This window comes from Haliotis asinina, chromosome 11 (genome assembly GCF_037392515.1).
Source record: "Haliotis asinina isolate JCU_RB_2024 chromosome 11, JCU_Hal_asi_v2, whole genome shotgun sequence".
NCBI classification, from domain to species: Eukaryota; Metazoa; Mollusca; class Gastropoda; order Lepetellida; family Haliotidae; genus Haliotis; species Haliotis asinina.
The window spans coordinates 41106332-41129219 of NC_090290.1; the positions used below are offsets into that span (position 1 = coordinate 41106332).

Sequence of the window (22888 nt, forward strand, 5' to 3'; positions counted from 1 at the left end):
TGAGTCTAAGTTTACGCCGCTGTGATATTCCGGCATTATCACGATAGGGGACATCCAAAATGGACTTCACTAAATGTTCCCAAACGGGAAATTGAACCAGGGTCTTCGGTGAGTGAGTGAGTGAGGTTTACGTCGCACTTAGCAATACTCCAGCTATATGGCGGCAATCTGTAAATAAGCAAGTCTGGACCAGTCAATCCAGTGATCAACATCATGAGCATCGATCTACTGAATTGAGAACCGATCGATGACATGTGTTAACCAAGTCAGCGAGCCTGACCACCCGATCCCGTTAGTCGCCTCTTACGACAAGCATAGTCGCCTTTTACGGCAAGCATGGGTTGCTGAAGGCCTATTCTACCCCGGACTTTCACGTGTCCCCGGGTGGTCGGCGTGATAAACGTAAACTTAACTACTAGGCAACCCTATGGCCCATATGTTTATCTGTCCCTTCAGTTATGGAAAATACATGTATACCGTGCCGTACATTGACTGAACGTGACATAATTCGTTCGTGTTTACAGTTTGCTACTGTTATTTAGGTGACTACGAGCATCATGTAATAAACGTAAATCCTTAGCATAAACATGCTGAGATTGCTTTTAACTAATTGATTTTGTTTTAAATCATGCTTGGGAGATTCTAAACCATATCGGGTTATATCCGTACATGCGAGGCATCTCTTGTTACGAGAGAACTTAAATACAGAGATACGTTTTCTAAATTTTGTTTCTGAAGTTTTGACAAACCTTTCTGCTGATATCAAATTTAGTGAGAAAAAAATACACGGACACCCTCAGTTAGCTTCAGCCTAGTTCCAGCTAGTGGTATAAGCGTTCACTCAACCCGCCAAAGACCCGGGTTCGATTCCCCAGATGGGTACAGTGTGTGAAGTCCATTTCTGGTGTCCCCCGCCATGATATTGCTGGAATATTACTAACAACATTGTAAAACCATCTCACTCACTCCGCCATTTTTATAACGAGAGTAACTGCTTTGTTCTGGAAGACAGACACCCAGACAATGACTTCTTGCTCCCAACAACACCCACAAACAGCCTTCGCCATTCCAGATACCATTGTACTGCGTGTCCCAGGGATAGGTCAGTAAATACACTAACAAAACAAAGTAGGTCATAGTCTACATTTTTCATTATGCCCGTATCTATTTTTGACAACAGCTGATTATCTGTTGTAAGGACAACAGTGGTCATAATCAGCCCGCGCTTGTTTATCGAACAATCAAAATTAGCTCTTCGTACCCAATTGATTCTTAGGTAGAAATCCATTATGACTTATTAAATACGTGAATGTTAAGCAAAGTATACGGCAAGAAACTAAAAAAAGCTAATGAGCAAACAGGAACTTTCTATTACTTCAGTGACTTACTGTCAGAAACATCGTTCTTAATCGAAACTGGCCAGACGTACTAGAGTCTACAGGGCCAATCATTCGTTTCCTGATCAACTTGTCATTCAATACGCTTTTAATATCAGAATTACCTTCCTATTATTATTTGCTAAGAAAACAGCCGTACGCTGATGATCGCATTGCTTATTGACCAGTTAATCACCGGCTCCAGTGGTGGTCAGAAAAGGTGATTCGTTTCAAATGACCATTGCTGATTGAACATTGTGAGATGTGATCTTATATTATCGCGTGATGTACTTTTATGTAGAGTGGTGTTTTCTCTATGGTATTCATATACTGAGCTTCACGGGAGTTTACAAAATCTAATTATTGTCGGCCGGATAGAACTTTATCGATATCTACTGCAGACCCACAAAGGTCCCATAACAGAACACTTGATGCATTCAGTGTGCTTCGTGTTATTCCTACGTGAATGTTGGGGAGTTAAGGGTCAAGTTTTATACGTTCCGCTTGAGTAACATGCTTTCTTTCTATATGTACTATATGTAACCTACGTTTCAAACCAGAGATCGATATCACGAGCATCGGTTAGATTACATGGAGTTTTCCAGCCCACCAAGCCCGAACCCATTCTTGGTCTAGTCTCAGATCTCGGTCTGAACTCACAATGCTTATAAAAAAGCCTCAAAGATATTTATATTTTACTGTTTCAGGATCGGCTACTGTCGAGGATTGATGACCGAGACTCCGACAATACTATTACTGAAGAGGAGGAGGTGAGTACAAAAATATGGATCAGCACTTACATAGAAACGAAAACTAAACCATAAATACAGATGGGCTGAACATTCCCACCCTTGACATACTAACAGCGAACAACAGTGCCTGACATAGTTTTGCGGGAAGGAAGACAAAATCTGAAAAAAGTCCAAGAATAGTAAATATTTATTATAACGAAATTACATGTGAATCAGTGAGTAAGGGTTTAAACCGCTTTAGGCAATATCCCAGCAGGGACACCAATAACCATGTCGGGAAATGATCCCGGGTCTTCCGTGTGACGAGAGAACGCTTTTACCACCTGGCTATCCCACCGACCACTGAATTATAAGATGATGAAGGGGAGAACTTTAAAGAAGAAATACATGAAACTGAAAATATTAAGTACAATCACATAATTTTACCAGTGATGCTTTTATATTGATAGCCTTATGGATTTTTTCAGATAAAGACAAATTTAGAAAATAAACGTTTGATTTTTTTAAACTTTTTTTTTTAATTCCGTCTTTCGTTTTACACATGATCTGTGCAATATACCATTAGACATGAATTGTATCAGCTACGCATACAATATCATGCAAATACACCTCTTTAACCTCACCGGCTTGACTTGCATCTCTTTGTTACGTTAATAAATAGAGAAGAGCAGTATGTAACGTTCCGATCATGCGATGATAAACAGTTGCTATTTACCCGCTGGCGAGTCAACTCTTAAATTATTGACTTTCCGTTGCAGCGTATCGCAGAGCTAAAGACCACTCACGGCAACCTAGTGTCAATATCTCGGAAAATAAATGTAACAATAGTTCGCAAAAACTTGGCCCATCAATAAAATTGATTGTTCCCCATTCACACACCTCTGCTGTATTGACATAGCAGTCTTAAGCCTGATATAGTGCCAATGGCGGTGTCATTTGTGGGGACATCTTATATTTAGTGCACGGCTAGTAAAAACCCACATGCTTTCAAACGTATATACAGCTTATGACTGCTTTCTGCTTTGTTTCAGTATGTGTCGTTCAAATAATGCGATCGCGAGCACACTTGGTCTGTTTGCTGGGAATCGATTGATAGAAATGTGTCAATATTGACATGTTTCTGCGAGTGGAGATGGTTATGACAAATGAGTCATCGAACCCTGTTTTATGCCTTTACATTTCGATCAGGAATACTTCACGAACAATATCTGTTTTGCTCGGGAAATAAATACATTTTTTCCAACGTTCAGGGATAATTGTCGATGAATCTTTGATTTGCACCGTCTTCATCCATTGACGAAATCATGGAAGAGGGACAGAAACCTCTCATCGTTCTTTGCTATCGGAACCTCCTTGTCTGATCTCTTAACTGTCCGACGTGTGCCGAATGTCTTGTACGAAGGTCGCCATTGTAACAATTCAGCCCAGGAAATTTCTTTGTCCATGTCGAACAGCTTTACGGCGTCGATATATGATTGTATAACAGGATAGAACCGTAACGTCAATTGGCACCTCGTTTCGTCCGTCTACTCGCTGTCTACTTTCTATTGACGCTATCTAAAGCGGTCTACCTCAGTGTCGCTATCCTGTTATTCCGAACGCCCAAGCTTCCGAGCACAATCTAATTGTCGGGTGATAAATTGTCGCCGTGAAGAGTAAAGCTCGTTAAAGGGAATTCCGACTGATTCACACATATTTGTAGTAGAAAGTTATCCCGCCGACGCTGCCAATAAGGCCCGCGGTGACGTTTTATTGTGTTCCAGTGATTAAATTTGTTTAATGATGAACGGTGTTGCTGCCATGTAGCCAAAGAAGCTGTTGTGGTAATCAGTCCTATGTCGTAATTTCAGCTCACAAGAGAGCTCAGTGTAACCCTGCCCTACATATAACCCGGCGACCATAAGACCACCATGAGGAATCTCTCATTTACTTGGTTCGCTTTGTAATTTGGGAGCTAAAAATATCCGACGGGATGTTATCTTGTAGCAGGAGTATGCTAACGTTAGAGGCACTAGGTTTGTGTGCTGTAGATTCTGGGTCGCGTAATGTCATTTGTCACTGGAATCTGGCATAATCCTCTTGAAATCAAATCAGAACGCTGCGACAAATTAATTCGTGGTATGGTAGAGTTTATATAGATACACAGGCAATCTAATTAGGCGTGGTCCCAAGTAACCTATTTAACCTCATCTGAACCAACAGGACTCTGTCGAAGTAAATCAGTGAGTTTGATTTTACGCCGCTTTTAGAATTATTCCAACAATATCACGGCGCTGGACACCCGAAATGGGATTCACACATGCTGTCCATGTGGAATCGAACCCGGGTCTTCGGCGTTATGAGCGAGCGACTTAACCACTAGGGTACCCCGCCGCTTCTGACAGTCAATGTTGGGGTCAAGCTCATTCTCGCGAGATTCCAGGAGCTGTACGTCGCCATTAATAATGAATAACAAAATTAATATTTCCTGTATTCCCGAAAGGTGTCATTTGCTTCTGGTTGTTAATAATAACATACCGTTGTCTGAAGTCATTGTTCTTGTCAAATAAAACTTTTTTCTTACGAGTCAACACTTTAACCACAAGGCTACCCCACCACCCGAGTTTCTGTTAAACGGAAGTAAACTGATTGCGTGAATGGGCAGGTTATGGCGTTTTAGCATCATATTGAAGGATGGAAATGATGCAGTTCGCCACGTTGGTGGATTACATCAAACGGGTATGGTGCAGGCAAACCAACACATAATTGAAGCGACGGGATCCGAACCCATAATCGTTGATGCAAGGCCACTCATAGGCCACTCATTGCTTGTGGCGCTTGAGGGATAGAATACAGTTTCTAAGTAACGCTAATGTTATGGTACATTTATGTACGTTGTGTTGAGTAAGTGAGGGAATGTTCTGTTCGGCCTGTAACTAATGAGATTACTGCTAGTTCAGTGCGGTCGAGTTAATAATCTAATTGGGCCGACAAATCTGTGGTTGTTATCTTGTTACTAACAGCGATCGATGCGGTCGGGACACAATGACTTGTACACACGCTTACATACCCTCTGCATTTGCTTTTAACTATTCCTGGAGCTCGCGGGGTTTCAGGTGTAGATATGCGATCATTGTTGCCCTTGAGAGTGGTTGATGTATCTTTCTGGAGGACAGTGGATTATGTCTCTTGCGTGGGGGACAGTGGCCAAAGTCTGTTTTGTGGAGAGCAGTGGCTAATGTCTCTTGTCAGGAGGATAATCTCTACCGTATATTGTGTGGAGGGCAATGGGTAACGTCTGTTGTCTCTTGGACAATGGGTAAAGTCTCTTTTCTGGAGAACAGTGGCTAACGTCTCTTGCATGGAGGATAGCGGCCAACGTCTCTTGTTTGAAGGACAGTGGCTAACGTTTGTTTTGTAGAGTACGGTGGCTAATGTCTCTTGTCTGGAGGACAGTGGCTAACGTCTCTTTTGTGGAGGACACTGGCTAATGTCTAGTGTCGGGAGGACAGTGGTCAACATCTCTTTTGTGTAGGACAGTTGCTAACGTCTCTTGTCTGGAGGACAATGACAAACGACTCTTGTCTGGAGGACAATGGCTAAGGTTTCGTCTCTGGAGGACAATGGCTGACGGCTCTTGTCTGGAGGACAATGGCTTAGGTCTCCTCTCTGGAGGACAATGGCTGACGGCTCTTGTCTATGGAAACTGAAACTATATGAAAAGCGATGTTCATGCATCTCGCCAGATTCCCGAAATCTCAACCCCACATTCACTACCAACCCTCCTATACCTTGTGTAATGTACTCCTTACCATATACCTGGGTGGTGGGGTAGTCCAGTGGCGTGTCACGCCGAAGAACCTAGTTCGATTCCCCAAATGGGTACATTGTGTGACGCCCATCACTGGTGTCCCTCGCCGGAATATTCCTAGGAGATTTCTGAAAGCGGTGTAACACCATACACCACACTCACTGACGCATCCAATACCATGTTCTCTAATACGTATCCACTTGCTGTGCCATACATCTTGTGTCCTAAACAGCACACGATCCAACTGTTACAGACACCCTGTATCATGTATCCTGTGCTATACCCACCATTAACACTGTGAGGGGGCGGTGGAGTAGCCTAGTGGTTAAAGCGTTCGCTCGTCACGCCGAAGACCCGGGTTCGATTCCCCACATGGGTACAATGTGTGAAGCCCATTTTCTGGTGTCCCCCGCCGTGATATTGCTGGAATATTGCTAAAAGCGGCGTAAAACCAAACTCACTCACTCACTCATTAACACTGTGCATATGTACCTATAGCCGATATAGGACTGTCTTCCCTTTGCATAATCCCATGCCCCTGTACACTATAAGTTAAGGGCAAAGACTGCTTTGTACCCATATCACGCACATATATCATGCACCCTGCAGCCAATATTTTAATCTATGCACCTATACCTTGTACTCAATACCTATTAGCAATTCCGTGAACCTTCATCGTGTACCCTCTGCTTTCACTCTGTAACCTATACTAATGCTTAGTCTCTGAATACATATTTTGACAGTAAGAAACTAACACATATAAATTAAAAAAGAGGCGCAGGGAGACCAGAGATTCAGAACCTAAGCAAATCTAGGCTTGCGTCATTTAGGGCCATAGCACTGCAAAGAGGACTAGGCAGTAGGGAAATAATATGGCTCAGGGACTGTGGGACAGATCTAGACTATCTTACAGGGGGGACTAGGCAGTAGAGAAAACGATGGGGTTCAGGTACTGTGAGACAGATCTAGACTATCTTGCAGGGGGGACTAGGCAGTAGAGAAAACGATGTGGTTCAGGGTTTGTGAGACAAACTACCTGTAACCCCACTCTGACCCACAGCCACGTGATAGATAGTAATTGTTGAATCTCCGAAAGCACATAATCGATGGTACAAACGAGCGCAACATACAGGAAGTACCAAACTCGTTCACTTTGATTTAGAGTTATCTGCCCTTGATACCTATTTTTGAAAACCAACATGACTGTTTACTTAGTCTGTATTTCCAGTTTTAGTGCCAGTCATTAAAACACACTGAAGAAACTTCAACTTCTTTCACATAAACTATACAAAGATGACTTCAAATGAAAGGAGATCTATTCAATTCATCAGGTCGCAACAGCCATATATGTTGCTATAGACTATCGCTATCGCAATAGTTGTTTCCCCATCAGTTGTCGCCCTTACTAAGTACCATGCATCCAGTTTGTACGTTACCCACAACCAGTCATCCCCTTCTGCAGCGTTCCGTAATCTCCATCCATCATCCCAAAACCATCCTCAGCCACCCGCTACCCACATCCCCGAATCATATCGCCAACCATTACATCCCCATATACAAGTCCCCTGGAGGTAGACATTCTAACGGTATTGTTGAAAGATACTCTCATCAAGTTGATTCTTCATCCAAGCACTACTGACACTAACCGCCACCACCTTGTTCCTTCGTGTCGAGGAGCATCACAGGACGATCACGTTAACGAGGAGCTAGTTGACTCGATGTCTTATGATTAAGCTTAGTCAGGATAAATGTCATGGAGGATGCCATTAATAAAGCCGGCGCCGAGCTGTGTCCACGCCGCGGCTTACGAACGCCCATGACCTGCTCCCAGGTCAGCGATCTTCGTCAGTGTTGGGGTCACGCGCAATCTCGCGAGATTCCAGGAGCTTCACGTCGCCATTAATAATGATAAAAATGTGTCCTGAGTTATTTGCTACTGGTTGCTAATAATAACATGCTGAAGTGTGATCTGATGTATTAATTTTGTCAGGTACAACTTTTTGTCAGATGTCAGATGTCAGATGGCAATATCAGCTTGCGGAAATATTAGGTAATGGTAACTATGTCAACAGAAACCAAAAAGCGTATGTGCTACAGGTCACATATCAGTGTTATATGTGGATTTTCGTATGTTGAGAGACCAAAGACTCGGTTTTGTTTTGTTTTGGGTTTTTTTTGTCAAGTTTTTTTTTAAATAGATCTAAACATGAACGCTTACATTTGCCATTTTTCGAATCTTGCGTTTCTTTTACTGTTCAGAATATATAAATTGAGCCACAGTGTTTAGCGTGCGTTGATAAGTTCAGTTAGAAGTAACTAGGACAGGAGGGACACAGGTCATCGTATCCTACGTGTGTAGATAGATGCTTATGATATCAATCACCGGATTGTCCGGTTAAGGCTCAATTATTCAAAAACCGCCGTAATAGAGCTAGGATATCGTTTGAGACGACGTTAAGCAATACACGCTTGTAACGTCGTTCAGCGTTCTTTAAAGCTGGTTCCTGTCGCCTGGCCAGGTTTATTCAGATCAGATATGTATGAGGTTGATTTGATAAGAACCCTATTAGTTAAATATTGCCCTGATTTCCCAGTCCGGCGTATCACGTGGATGTACTTCATAAGCCGTTTTCGATTAGCCGTTTCTTCCGTATCATTTGACTCATGAACAGCTAATGAAATATTGCCACAAGGATTTAGATGATTTAATTTGTTCTTTTTCATCTCAGATGGTTCAGAATGGAAATAACGGATGACAAATGAATAATAGTAATGGGAACGTACCAAGTGTTCCTTATCTTCTTTTGAGTAATAAATATTGAGAGACAAATATTCTATTTGCTTATTATTTTTATTGTTTTACGGCATAGATAACAATATAACCACAGTATTGAAATATTCGGGGATGGACCAGACACTTCAGTGATTTTGATGCTATATGGATCGTTATTTGCATGGCAGGGATTTTTTTGACAAATCATCCCCCCTTTGGAAGCAAGAGTACTGTACATTTTCAATATGATTACTGGTCTTATTATACTAATTGCTGGATTATCACTAAAGGTGGCGTAAAACCATATTCGTTCAATATTTTTCACTCAAACCTGACTGGTATCCTCGGTCATCTGAAGATCTAGACGCGAACTGATCCTCTGTAACCGATGTTTTAGGCGACTTACGGGTTCGAACTCGCCGACTTAGTCGACGTACGTCACTGTATCCCTCATGTGTTGGTCGACGTTTTTGTTGTCGTTCACCGAATCGGCTGGCGTTCTGCCGAGTATACATTATACAATAATATACCACCAACATCCAGCTCAGCTCACCTGTTCAAAGCGTTTTGATTTTCCCTCGATCATAAGATGTCAATCTCAATCGCTCGTCACATTTTTCAATCTCAACTCCTTGGGGATCATACAGCTTTTGCAAGCACTAGGCTCATCGAGTTAGTGTGGCTTTCCCATCCGTAAGAGGAACCCATTCACACCTGGGTGGATTGGAACACATTCTTACTAAACTTTGTCCAAGTATACTACGTGTTGTTGTACCCGTAACTAGGTGTTTGCACGTATTCATGTGGCCACAATCTGGTCATTTAGCAACGGATTCGTGGATTATATTAAGTGTAAAGGATTGTATACTGTAGACCAGGGGTTGTGACAACACTGAAAGACTACACTAAAATATCTAGAGTATCACAGACTGCTGTCTAAAAGTAGCATGTAGATATAAAAATATTTTATTTACGAAGACAATGCAATGCAAAATGAGGCTAAAGGTTGCCAACAACTAAAGATACGCCAAGGAAAACATGGGAACATACAGCGCCTTTGCTACGTGCATGGATTCCAGTGGGATTTACAACATTCCTTCTGTCGTTGGTGGTTGTAGGTAGGATTCAGCCGGTTAGTAAAATAACAAAAAATACTACGTTTAAAACTCTGGTATGTTTCAATTTAAACTTTGAAGATGTTGGGACCTACGTGCCCTCTCATGGTGACATTAACTCAAAATTAGTGAAATTAAATCAATTAAATGCTTAAACCCACTTTCAGGGGAGAGCGACTAACAATCGCAGTCATTAATTTACTCTAACATGAATAAAATACCATTTATCTGTTTACAAAACATATTGTTCAAATTCTACCTAATAGTTGCTTTTCCTGTAGAAATTCAATTATTAAATGATAATTGTTAAAAAACCGATAACTGATCCAAATAATACCTCGTCTTATTTTGTCGCTATCAGAAATGACATCTTCTCCTATTAATCTACCATTGATATCATTGGCCTTTAACGCTGTAATTGTGATCAAAGGACGTTTTAGTATCAGTCTTCTCAGAAAGGGCATCCATGCTCGATTGTCGTCGTCATCGTCGTCGTTGTATTTTTTTTATTGACAATAAGATTAATTTTAGAATTTACAGTTTTACGTATTGAGAAAAGGAACACATGGGATTTCATTGGAATGCTTACATTATATACATTCGCGTTTAATTCATTCATAGTTTATCCAATGAATGTTCAAAAACTTCGTAATGATTTTTTTTATCAGTTTTCTCAGTAACCTTCAGATGGCATTTATTTTCACCTTTGACATATAGTTCTGAACTGAATAGCAAATGCCCCGTGGATCAATAAATGAAGTTTTTCTCATATTTAGCTAAGATTGGAAACATTTAAGCAAATCCTTCCAGAATTCACAATGTGAAAATACATTAAAATGCAGTCTAATAGTAGCAAACAGTCTCTGGGAACGAGAGGGTGTTCCTCGAAATATAGTTACAAGAAAACATATTCCACATAATTTCTCAAGGAGAGATTGTTATTTTGTTGTTGAAAGAGTGTGTGTGTGTGGGGGGGGGGGGGAGGGGGGAGGAGGGGAGGAGAAATGAGGACAGTGCTATTCTGAGAGCATTATCAAATTAAATTATTATCGGTTGCTTAGGAACTCAATGGAACACATTAAAGAGATCTGGCGCCTAACGTGGAATGAAGTGGTTAGGCTCGTCAATTGGCGTGTCATAGTCAATCCTAAATGAACACCCTTTCTCACTGTAAGTGCCGTCATCTCATATTTAATATGCTTGGGTTAACTTTTGAGTACGACCAGTCTTGACAATACTCGTTTCCATCCAGTACCAAGTTGCTAGGATACGATGATCAATAATAACGCTTCATTCCATTGGAACGACTGAATATTTGGATGTGATATTTCTTAGATTAGCTAAATGCAATATGGAATGTGCAGTTGGTTTTAATCAAAGCTTTACGACAACATGAACTTATGGAACATTTAATACCATGTCAGAATAGGAGTGAGTGAGTGAGTGTAGTTTTACGACCCACTTAGTAATACTAAAGCAATGTAGGCTTCATACATTGTACCCTCATGGGGAATGGATCCCGGGGTCTTCAGCGTAACCTCCTACGTAGTTAGCTGTCAATTTTAGATTAAGAAGTCAGAATAAATTAATGCAAGATTGCATTACACGACCATTATTTGAAGCGAACCACATAGAGTTACGTCCCTTCGTGCACGCCTTGGGATTGAAACCAGGTGGGCAAGCACCGTCAACACCGCGTGCGACAGTTTTCGATGTACGGAGCAATCGCTTACATTCTCTAAATGACAGTGTTTCTGTTTGGTAGCTGTTCACCTCGAAGTTTCATTTATCGATTTCAGGCAAGTCCTAAGGATAATAAGTGTTTTGTTGCATTAATATGAAACTTCAGCGAAGGCATGTGCCCCTAATGTATAAAATATAGGCCAAAATATTGTCAGAACAGCGTGATGTTATGCCCTTAAGTCGAATAGGTATAAGTCACCTGTGTTTTATATCAACTGTTTCAACTGGACTACCGCCTCCATAATGTGAGCGTGTGTAGATGGAACGGAAAGTCGAGCCCCTTCCCCACAACGTCAAAGATATTTGATATTACCACGCCTAGAGCTCTGTAATAATGTGCCAAGAGAACAAAGAAAAAGAGTATTCGGACTCGATTCCATTACTACTTTGAGCTCCCATGGACGCTGCTACCAAGAGTATCAAATCTATTTCAACGGGGCGCTGGGGTAGCCAAGGGGTTGAAGTGTTTACTCTTCATGTCAAGACTGAGTTCAATGCCCTATATGGGCGCAGTGTGTGAAGCCAATTTTTGGCGTCCCCCGCTGTAGTATTATGGCATGTTGCTAAAACAGTCGTGAAACTCAAATCAGTGAATCACTATTTCAATGGCTATCTAACCTACCAAATATATATAATTACAAAGGTACTATGTAATAAGAATCCTCCTTCCAAGCAAGTGAAAAAAGTTTGAAAAAAAGGTGTCGTGAGAACTTAGTATGTATGTTAACTCGCTTAAACATGGACTGATGCCAGGTGAAAGTAGCTGCAGGAAAGAAATGTAAATCCGCTTTATTACGATGTTTCATTACGATGTTTCATAATCTCGTACGGGAAGAGGTGTGGTGGAGTAGTCTTGTGGTTAACGCGTTCGCTCGTCACGCCGAAGACCCGTGTTCGACTCCCTACATGGGTACAATGTGTAATGCCCATTTCGGGTGTCCCTCGGAATAAGATTACAGGAACATCGCTAAAAGCGGCGTAAAACCATACTCACTCATCCACCGATACTGGGAGAGCAACAAGGACCACGAGTGTGTGTGCTATAAAGAGGAGTACTCAAACCAGCATGTAACCATTTTTCTCCTGCATACTGCCATTTTCCTCTTGTGGTAAACTGGGATGCCCTTATACTTCTGGTTCCGAAACCCACGACAACAAGATACTCCATGCCTAAGCGTTCAATATAAGCACAGATACCTGTTGTTAAGAGATTCAGATCACAAAGCACTGCAAGGCATATGTCATATTTCTTATGAGAAATGTACTGATAATTCGTTTTTATCATGTTCCCCAAATAGTGTTTCCTTGACAGTTTCCATTTATATCTAGCTAGGTTGATGTCTTACACGTACAATGATTTATCATGATTCACGTGACGTTCAGTTTGAAAACAAAGAACTGAAAATAGATGTTACGATCGTCTAAATGTCTCACTCGCGTGGTGTAGTATGCGATGGCTTCTACAAATAAAAACTGATATCATCTTCTTCAAGTTACAAGTATTTCGAGATACGCCTACAGGTTAGCTGCATTTGGATCACAAATAAGCCCAAAATAAACTAGTAGGTATGTTAAATTTGCACAATTTATTCGGTCTGTAACTATGCGTCGAACTATCGATGGTGGAAAGGGAAACCTATCGATGCACCAATAGAATGTGTGACTGTCGATAGCTTGATGATTGACTTCCTTTATTAAAAACGCAGTTAAACATACAAACCTGTTTTGCATGTATTTTATTGTTTAGGTGTAGAATTGCAGCTTCGCTGACTTTATGTTTTATTTGTTTATTTCACCTGGGTTTCTTGTCAGTTATGAAAAGAGACTGAAGCTACTTCAAATTGTTTAGTTTATTTTTTATTTTTTTTGTTTTGTTTTGGGTTGTTTTTGTTTGTTTGTTTTCTTTGGTTTTATTTGTTTGTTTGTTTTTTTGTTTTGTTTTGTTTTATTTTGTGGCTTTTTTTGTTTTTCGTTTGTTTTTGGGTATTTCGTTTGTTTTTGTTTTTTGTTTTGGTTTGGTTTTTTTTTTTGGGGGGGTAGGGGTGTTTTTTGTTGTTGCTTTGGTTTTGGTTTTTGGTTTGGTTTGTTTTTTTTGTTCTGTGGTGGTGTTTTCTTGTATGTGCGGGGGTTTTATTTTGTTTTGTTTTGGGGTTTTTTTTGTTTTTGTTTTTTGGGGGGTTGGTTTGTTTGGTTTGGTTTGGTTTTGTTTTGTTTTGTTTTGTTTTTTTTTGTTTTGTTTTGTTTGTTTTTTGTTTCTTTGCTTGATTTTTTTTAGGGGGGTGGGGTGGGGTGGGGTGTTGTGAGTTCTTTTTCACATAAATTGTAATTTTTTATTTCGGAAATGACTTCATATGAGACAATTCGGGGAGAAACAAACTTTAGCATTAGTTTGGCAACGATATATTGCCATAGACTATCGTTATCGCAATTGTTGCTTCCCCCCTTAATAGTTACCCCTTGCAGTTTATAAGAATATTCGCTCATACAGTTCACGGTGGTTTGGAAGTAAATGCAATTCATTGAACTACGGTTATTACTACGGACACTCTTAAACCGAACTGTTTTTACATTCTGGACACTACAATGTGCTATATTCGAAATGCGTATAACGATCCCTCTTTATAACGAACCAAAATATGTAGTGCCTTGAGTTCATTGTAACCGCACTTTATTGTATACAGTTTATTGTGAGGTGGTGGGGTAGCCTACAGGTTTAAGCGCTGGTTCGTCCCGCCGAAGGACACCATGTGGGAGGCCCATTTCTGGTGTCCCCCGCTGTGATATTGCTGGAAAATTGATAAAAGCTGTATAAAGCCGTACTCGCTGACTTATTTCATTCGTTTCGAAGATGTTGGTTCACGTTTGCGGATTTTTGACTTCGTTGATTGGATGTCAGCGTATGATATGCGACGGTGTTCATAATATCGGTCACTTTGTTTGTGTCGAATTTTTATGTTAAAAGGCCGCTAACACATGTCCTCTGCCGTTTTAGGTGAACATTTAACGTTGCTTGGTGTGCGTTTCTGACGGGGTCCAACTTGTGCATGGACTCTACTTCTAGCAGGATTATGGACAGATTGTTTTTGTTTTTATTCAAAAGATTTCTGTGCCCCCAAAAAGTGTGCAACTGAGACTGGTTATATATAGATAGGACAATTTAACACTGACTCAGGATAGCTGTCATGACACGTTTATCATAATTGTAGAATAGTACATTCGATACTTGTGATTCCTGTGATTATGAAAATGTTTTGCAGCTTCTATAGATACATGACGGATTTGGCATGTCAAAAGAGCATGTAACATCGTGTTTTGCGTGTAGGTATAAATGTTATAAATGTAGCGCCTTATATCTTACTCCTGAACGTTGAATTCAGAACAGCATGATCAAAGCGGGAGACCGTTTGTCGACATACAAATTCTTTTATCGTTTTGTTAATGATGTTTTCATTGAGAAGGAAAATTCATTATTGTAATTGGGGTGGTTTGGTATGGACGCAAACCCCGAAACGTTGCGTCCATTTTGATAGAGAATATGTATGTCCACAGCCTCAACTCCCTCGGTTGAAGACATCTTGCCAATGTTGAGTAGCGTAGGTCCGAGGATTACGCTCAAAATATAGCTTATGGAGAATCTCGGTGTATTTAGGCTTAATTCATAGCCTCAGTATCACAGGAATAAATCCATGAAAGCTAGTCAAGAGCTTGTGATACATGAAATGCTCAGCTCCCAAAGGACTTGGCTACCACCTGACATTTTACTACTGAACCCAACACACGCTGTGTGGCCAATACCAATTACCTCTGGCAGTTGCTGGTGGGTCCTACGTGCTTGTGTCACATATTATGTCATAAGAACGACTTTTCCCTGTTTCAGGCATTAGGGTGATATCTGGTTCTTCTATTGTGCTTATATGTTTATTGATAAAATGAGAGTTAATGTAAATGTATTCTTATGAAAAGAGTTGTACTTATTGTATCGTGAGCGAATTTAGCTTTACCCAATTTTATTCAATAGGAGGACACCAGGAATGGGATTCGCGCGTTGTACCCATATCATATGAGGAATCAAACCCGGGTCTCCGACGTGACGAACGGACGTTTTATCCACTAGACTACCACACTGCAGAAACAGATGTACTCGTTGACGTAATGGGAACACGTGTTGGGGGGTAATTAGTGAGTGAGTTTGATCTTACGCCGATTTGAGCAATATTCCAGCAATACCACGTCGAAGAACACCAGAAATAGGTTTCATGTGGAGAATCGAACCCGGGTCTTCGGCATGACAAGCGGATGCTTTAACCACTAGGCCACCCGACCGCCCTTATTGTATAGTGATGGGATGGGTGAAGTTGTTCTGATTGTGTGTAGATGATATAAGTAGACTTTACTAGTTTTATAATCGTGATTTGAGGGGCGTTGTACTTGTTGGATACTGACCATGTATAGAAAGGTGTACTAATTGTATACTGGCGACAGTGGCAGTTGTATTGCCGTAGATTTGTTCTATAATTAGAATTGTACAAATTATATATTGATGCTATAAAGAGAGTTGAACTAATCCATACTGGTGATGTAAATATAGTTGTATCAATTTTATACACATGATATAAGAAGTACTGTACTGATTGTATACTAATGACGTAGAAGGTGTTGTACAAATTGTTTACGGACCTATGGTTTAAAAATTCATAACGAGTTTATATTTGACAGAGGGTTGATATATGTTGAATTATGTTTTAAGAGACGCTTTCATGAATCGGGCTTCTAGCCTCGATGGTATGGTTAACTGTGCGTCGTTGGTCCACGTCTGTGATCATAATATCAGTCACTGGTTCGTATGTTCAATACCCGACGTTAAAGTGATTGTCTGTTGGCTCCAATATGTTTCAGGAATGGGTCGATCTGTACCAGTTTCAAATAAAAGACTTTTGTCATTTTTGTCATTAAATTTTGCAGAAATATTCCCAATACTTTAGATGTAATTTAAATAGGGTAATATCCCCGTAACTCTCCATTCCTGAAAAATGATATGTCTAAACTCAATTATTTAAGGAATGGACAGTTGTCTTCACGTACACAAGACCTCGCCATACAGCTGTAATGGCGCTGAGCTAAACAACGGACTATACAGTATTATATATCATTACTAGTCAAAACTAATTTCCATTTCTTTCCTTTTTCAGTGTGTGATATGCCTCGGCGCCAAGGCAACAATGCAAACCTACCCGTGCGGACACAAGGTGGTGTGCCGGAAGTGCTTCATTAAGACAATACAAGTGGCCGTTTCTCAAAGAAGTCTGCCACTAAGATGCGTGATCTGCCGTTCGCGCATCCTGAAACTCCGACAGGCGGCGCTTCCTCCGATGCAGGTGGCAGCACCGATTTCCGGTCGATATCTACCGAAATCTCCCAGCATTCGACACTTCCAAAAGTAGAAGTATATCCGGCCACCCTAATATGGGCATACGATATATTGAAGTATTACACAGACAAGGGCTCAGTTGCCCTAACGTAGATTTAAGACCTCCGAGCCAGGTAGCCTTGGGAAGAAGATCTAGTATTCCTATTCGGACTAGTGGACTCGATATTCAGCGAAGAATTTGCATGTTGTAGTGAATACCAATCGCAGAGTCTATGCTTTGGGAAGAAATATGGCGGCAGGGATATGCACGATCGATGATTGGGATTCAGATCAAGGATTACGATCCTGAGTGTAAACCCTTGGATGGCTGGACAAATCTTCATCCAGTCTCCCATGGCCGTGTATCCTTACCGAGATGTGAAAATCGGCCAGTATAGCGCCGATAGGTAGGGTGTTGCCAACAATTGGATTGAACCGAACGTGCCAATCTCGCATCCCCGATCGTCGCAGGCGTGACCAACGAAGATGATGAAGAGAAGGCGTGACTACCAGAACAATTGCATCGCAAAGTCAAGGTCACATAAGGATCTTTGACCTCGTGTCAAGGTCACAGGTCAACAGTTGTTTGACCGCAAGATTATGCATAACTTGTCGTATGTAAAAACTTCCAAATGAGTGCTTCATTGACAGGAATGCACTCAAGTTCGGAAATTAGGATACGTTGCTAAACATCATCAACTTTGTAAAATTAGTCACTATAGAACAATGCCAAGTGTCGAAACGAAATATCGTGGCTAATAGTTCTTTAAATATTTCCTATTTTCCGAGGCATTTTTTAATTCATCAAACCTACCACGGAAAACCATGTAATATTTATCATTGTTCCGACCAAGTGATATCACTGGCGATGTTTCCTTCTTGTTTTATATGCAAGGTTATCACCTTTTCGAGAGATATCATATATTTATAATATAGAATATCGCATATAACGTGTATATGACGGTCATTGCATTATTAAGACATTTTTAATGGCGCCCTCCGTCAGAGGTTAATTTACAAAAACAATAAACAACACTTCACAATTTTGGAAATGTTCGTAAAAGCAAGATGTACTAGTCACGGTTGTATAATCACTTGAAAACTATCGGACAGAATTTGTTCATGCGTGTTTCCAAACATTTGCATATAGTGTCAGGAAATGACTTTGGAACTTTTGACATGTGCCCCGAAATATATATGAGGTTGAAGAAAAAGGCCTTGCCTTCAGTGTGTATCTAAAGGATTATTGACAGTTATTATATACTGTGTGCAAAACCGGCCACAGATCTTCTAATGAATTATTACGCATTCGTGTTTACTTTGAGAAAGGCCTTAGTCAACATCTATATAAACTGATGCGTATAATTTGTTGAGAGTGAGTATTGTTTTGAGCCGCTGTTAGCAATCATCCATCAGTTTCACGGCGATGGACACAAGAAATGTCCTCATGTCAATATTAAGATACCATTTTTGTGTACAGTCCCTTTTCAGTCCCAGTATTACGGAACCTCTGTAGACCGAACCTTATCAGAACGGACATCGGAAAGAAATGTGTCATATTTTCGAAACAGTTTTGTTTATACTGATTTTAGTTTTTCAGTCCTGCACTAAATAGGACTAATGGGGACGTTAAAAACTAGAATTTCTTGACAATTTTTGTGGAATATTTGCCTGTTAGTTCTGGAAATCAAAACGTGTGTGAATGCTGGGAGAGTGAGTGCGGTTTATCAATAGTGCTTGGCTTTCATTAACTTAACACTTATATAAATAGATATATATATATATTTTATTAGAAAAATCAAAATATTAAAACTCAATCCCTCCAACCCTCAGCCAAAACTGTAGTCATAGCAACAGGCAAGGGCGTGCCCAGAATGCCGTGTGTGCAGTCAATTTGTCGTTATTATTGAAACATTCGAAGTCAGTGTTGAAACTCGTTTTTACCATTTGTCATTTATGTTACTACGGAAAACACTTGCTATTCTGGACGCCGTTATTCAGGACAAACTGCTTTCTATAAACAGAAAACCTTGCTAATAAAAACCATTGTACATTCCATCCACTTGATCCTAGTCTCCGTTGGTCGCTATCGTTCATATAAAGTTTGCGGAAAGGGAGCGGATCCTGTTCCTTTGGTAGCGCCTGTCAAAAACACATGCGAAGGCAAGTCAGCTGCCCACAAGTCAAAGTAGCACAAGTCAAAATAGTAAATGGCATCGGATATCATTAAGTCATTACTTATGAAAGCCCTCGGTTCTGCCTATACTCAACACAAAGCGTCACGGACCACACTCATTATTTATATTTTGTCTAATAGTTCATATTATGGCCCATGTAATACCTAATATCAAATATTGGGTGGTCCGTCACTTTTTCGTTGAGAAAATATAGATATGGAGGGAATAATGATATCCGACCAGTCGTGAATTCTGATATCATTTGAAACAGTCAGTTCAGATTAAGGGGGGTCACCATACTGGTTTGTTAATTTTTCATTTGAAAGCAGTCTGTTAGAATCAGGAAAGTTTGTTCGTGAAGCCGAATTAACATTTCGTGAATGCGATTATTTTATTACAGAAAGTGATAACATAGATCTTCGTGACGAAAGGGCCTCAATGAAAGAAAAATAAAATTGTATGATAATCCGTCACGAAGTCCCTGTCACTTTTGTCACGACAAACAAGTGATTATTGACAATAGCTTTTCAGTTGGCAATGTATGTCTGCTTGTGAAAACTAGAAATGTCATCTCCTCATTCTTTATTATATAGAGAACAAAACGTGTCGGACAAAAGAATGTCTACACTTAAAAAGTGTAGACTTTCTTTTGCCAGGTAGTGTGTTTTACATCAGATTTAATGGAGATGTAGAACTTTTGGATATATTTATTTGTGTGTTGTCAGACGACGGACCATTTGTTAGGACAATTGTGCATTTAGTTGTTTGATGGTGTCTGTCTCTGTTTAGCTTGTTTTGTTTGACAGTCGTTTTGTTTTACAGTGACTGTTTTGCATGACATCCTTTGATTTATTTGAGAGTGGCTGTTTTGTTTGACAGAAGTTGTTTTTTTCACAGTGGCTGACGTGTTTGATGGTAGTTGTTTTGTTCAGGGGATTTTTTGTATGTTTTTTGGTTGTTTGGGTTTTGTATTTTAACTTTGCTTGTTTTTTTTTGTTGTTGTTGTTTTTTTGCAGAGACTGTTATGTTTGAATTGCTTTGTTTCACAGTGTTTCTCGTGTTTTGCAGAGGCTTATTTGTTTGACAGTAGCTGTTTTGTTTGACTGTGCTTGTCGTGTTTGACACTGTGTTGTCTGACTATGGCTGTTTTGTTTGACAGTAGCTGTTTTGTTTGACTCTGGTTGTCGTGTTTGACATTGTTTTGTCTGACAATGGCTGTTTTGTTTGACAGTAGCTGTTTTGTGTGACAGTAACTATGCATACTATCGTTCGTTTCGGGATCGGCACACAGGTAGTATTATTGTTCAACTTGAAACAAAGCACCAAATACATGTTTGTATCGTTGGGTAAAATGTGTCTCTCTTAAGTGCTTACATTTTAATCACATTAATAATACCAGTCACCATTACCCAGATCTTTTCACGCGGGCCGTAACTGAAATTAGTTAGGAACAAAACTAGAGGTCATCTTTAAATGTCACAGTAAGTGAATTTGTTTTTTCTTTTTCTTTTTTTATTACATAGAAGTAGATTCTCTGATTAACTGAAGCTGGCTTACTGTGTAAGCCAAGATTCTTTCACAATCTAACTATAGATGGACGTATTCACTGTAAATGGTTTCATTATTTGACAAAGATGGTTTCACCATATAACAAGTTGCGCTCTGTAACTCGAGATGGAGTTTCACTAAAGACTGGTGTTCCATCTAACTGGAGATAATTTTATCTTTTAACTATTGAAGATTCACGATGTAACAAGAGGTGGTTTTAACATTTGACTGAAATGGTTTAACCAATCTAACTTAATGGCACTTTCGATCCCTTCTCCTGATAAAATGACCATTATCAGACAATCAATGACCTAGCCAATACAATCAATCAAACTTCCAGAAGTACAGGTAGAAAACACGCAAACCCTTAACTTTCAAACGAAGTGGTAGAAGCAATTTTCTTAGGCATTTGTGTCGAGACACAAGACGAGGTTGAGATGACATTGTTGGAGTGTCACTTCAAGGTTTTCATCAAATTTCTTGTCAAGTAAAATCGATAAAGGCTGAATGACAATTGAAGTTTAAAGGAAATAAAACGAAGTTTGATTATATTTAGTTTCAGATGGCGAATTAAAGGGAAATATCATTCCATTATTGAAGATCTTACTATAGTCGGAATTCAATTGTAAACCCATTAAATGATAATGTACAGATGCTTAAAAAGTTATGTTTGGTATTTAACCTCTATTTTATGCCGCTGGGGTTTAAAGGCAATTCGCAGAAAGCGTATCAGGGTGAATTATTTACTGATAAAACTCTTAAACCCGCCCTGAGTGGGAAGAATCAATGAACGCTCGGACTTGTCGAAGGATGGCTCGAGAATGCTATTTCCCTAAAACCATTCTAAATTTAGAGATATCACCTCGAGGGAGCCTCACGCATTTGATAGATGTTTCGCTAATGGATCTCCGACCTTCGGGATTTGTCATTCTGAGAATCCTGCCAGGGGGTACAACTCCTTTTAAAAAAAGAAGTATATCCTAAAACAATCTGTTATTTATAGACTGGAGTCCCCAATGAAGCTCTCCAATGTGATCTGAATGACAGTGGTTAAACAAATCCCGTTCAGCCCACAGTGTTGCGCTGCTTAATCGGTAAATACATCGTACTAAACAGAGTGGAAACATTGTACAAACGAACGAGAAATAGACATTGAGTAATCACCTATGTTGGCATGTACACGATAGAGTAGCATAAATTCATTTGTCATGTAGAATAACATACAACTGTATTTCGAGATCAACAGTGATCTGTGTGATGAAAAAATCATTTTAAAGCATTAAACGAGAAAAGTTAGTTCAGATGAAGCAGGATAGTCGTTTAATACGAAAATAAACAAGAAACCGTGCACATAGTACGATAATGCGCATGCGCAGATATTATGTTGGATTTTCCGCCACTATTTCATCAGTTCTATTCATCCTTTCAGAGCGTTCCAGTTTCGAAAACATGCAATAAATATCTGACCAGTATCTGTATCAGGATGTAATCAGTATCAAAATCATTTATTCCACCAAAGAACACGTCAGTATTCACTGATATCATACAAACCACAAGGAAACAAAATCGTATTTTAACGAGACATTTGTCCAGACCTTGTGATCAAAACAATGACCTTGGAATCAATATTCAGTATTCGTGTCACGATCTGACGAGACGCCACGAGAATATCGGCAGATAAACTTGTTTCTCTACGAAACAGATTTCGTCTCTACACTAATTCTATGCAAATGCATAACATTTTTGTGGAAGATAGTATATTTTCTCATTAAAGAGATCAAAGATAATAATGCATTTCTTGATATGTACTGCATACTAATGATACTCGCATGTATGGAACACTCTTTCAAAGGAATGTATCATGTTCTGCCTCGTATTTATAAGATGACACTTGTCGTGGTACGTTGAAGTCAATACTGGGCTTCCATAGATTTCAGTGGTATGTTTATACGGAGACCCATACAAACTAAATATAGCCGATTAAGAGCATACGAGTACAAAACGCTATCGTGCCTTGAAAACACATCCTTAAAGTCAAAGCGTCTTTGATTTCATTAGTATTTTACAAACGTGTTTCAAACATTATTTTCAAAGAAGGTATGTGAACGAGAAGTGCCGCAATAAACGGTCGCTTGGATAATGAAGGCGTTTTAGTGCATTGTTCGATCGTCGAATTGAACATAATGGTGCAATGATATTGGTAAGTT

At 39.8% G+C, this 22888-nt stretch overlaps 1 protein-coding gene across 1 annotated transcript in view; it reads left to right on the forward strand.

Moving 5' to 3' along the window:
- LOC137256347 (uncharacterized) overlaps positions 1-17986 on the forward strand; it is a 57368-nt gene extending 39382 nt beyond the window's left edge. The window contains exons 2-3 of the mRNA XM_067794127.1: positions 2084-2146; positions 16739-17986. Coding sequence (XP_067650228.1) covers positions 2084-2146; positions 16739-16990 — 315 coding nt within the window. The 3' untranslated portion in view covers positions 16991-17986. The remainder of the gene's footprint in view (positions 1-2083; positions 2147-16738) is intronic.
- Positions 17987-22888: the final 4902 nt, after the last annotated feature.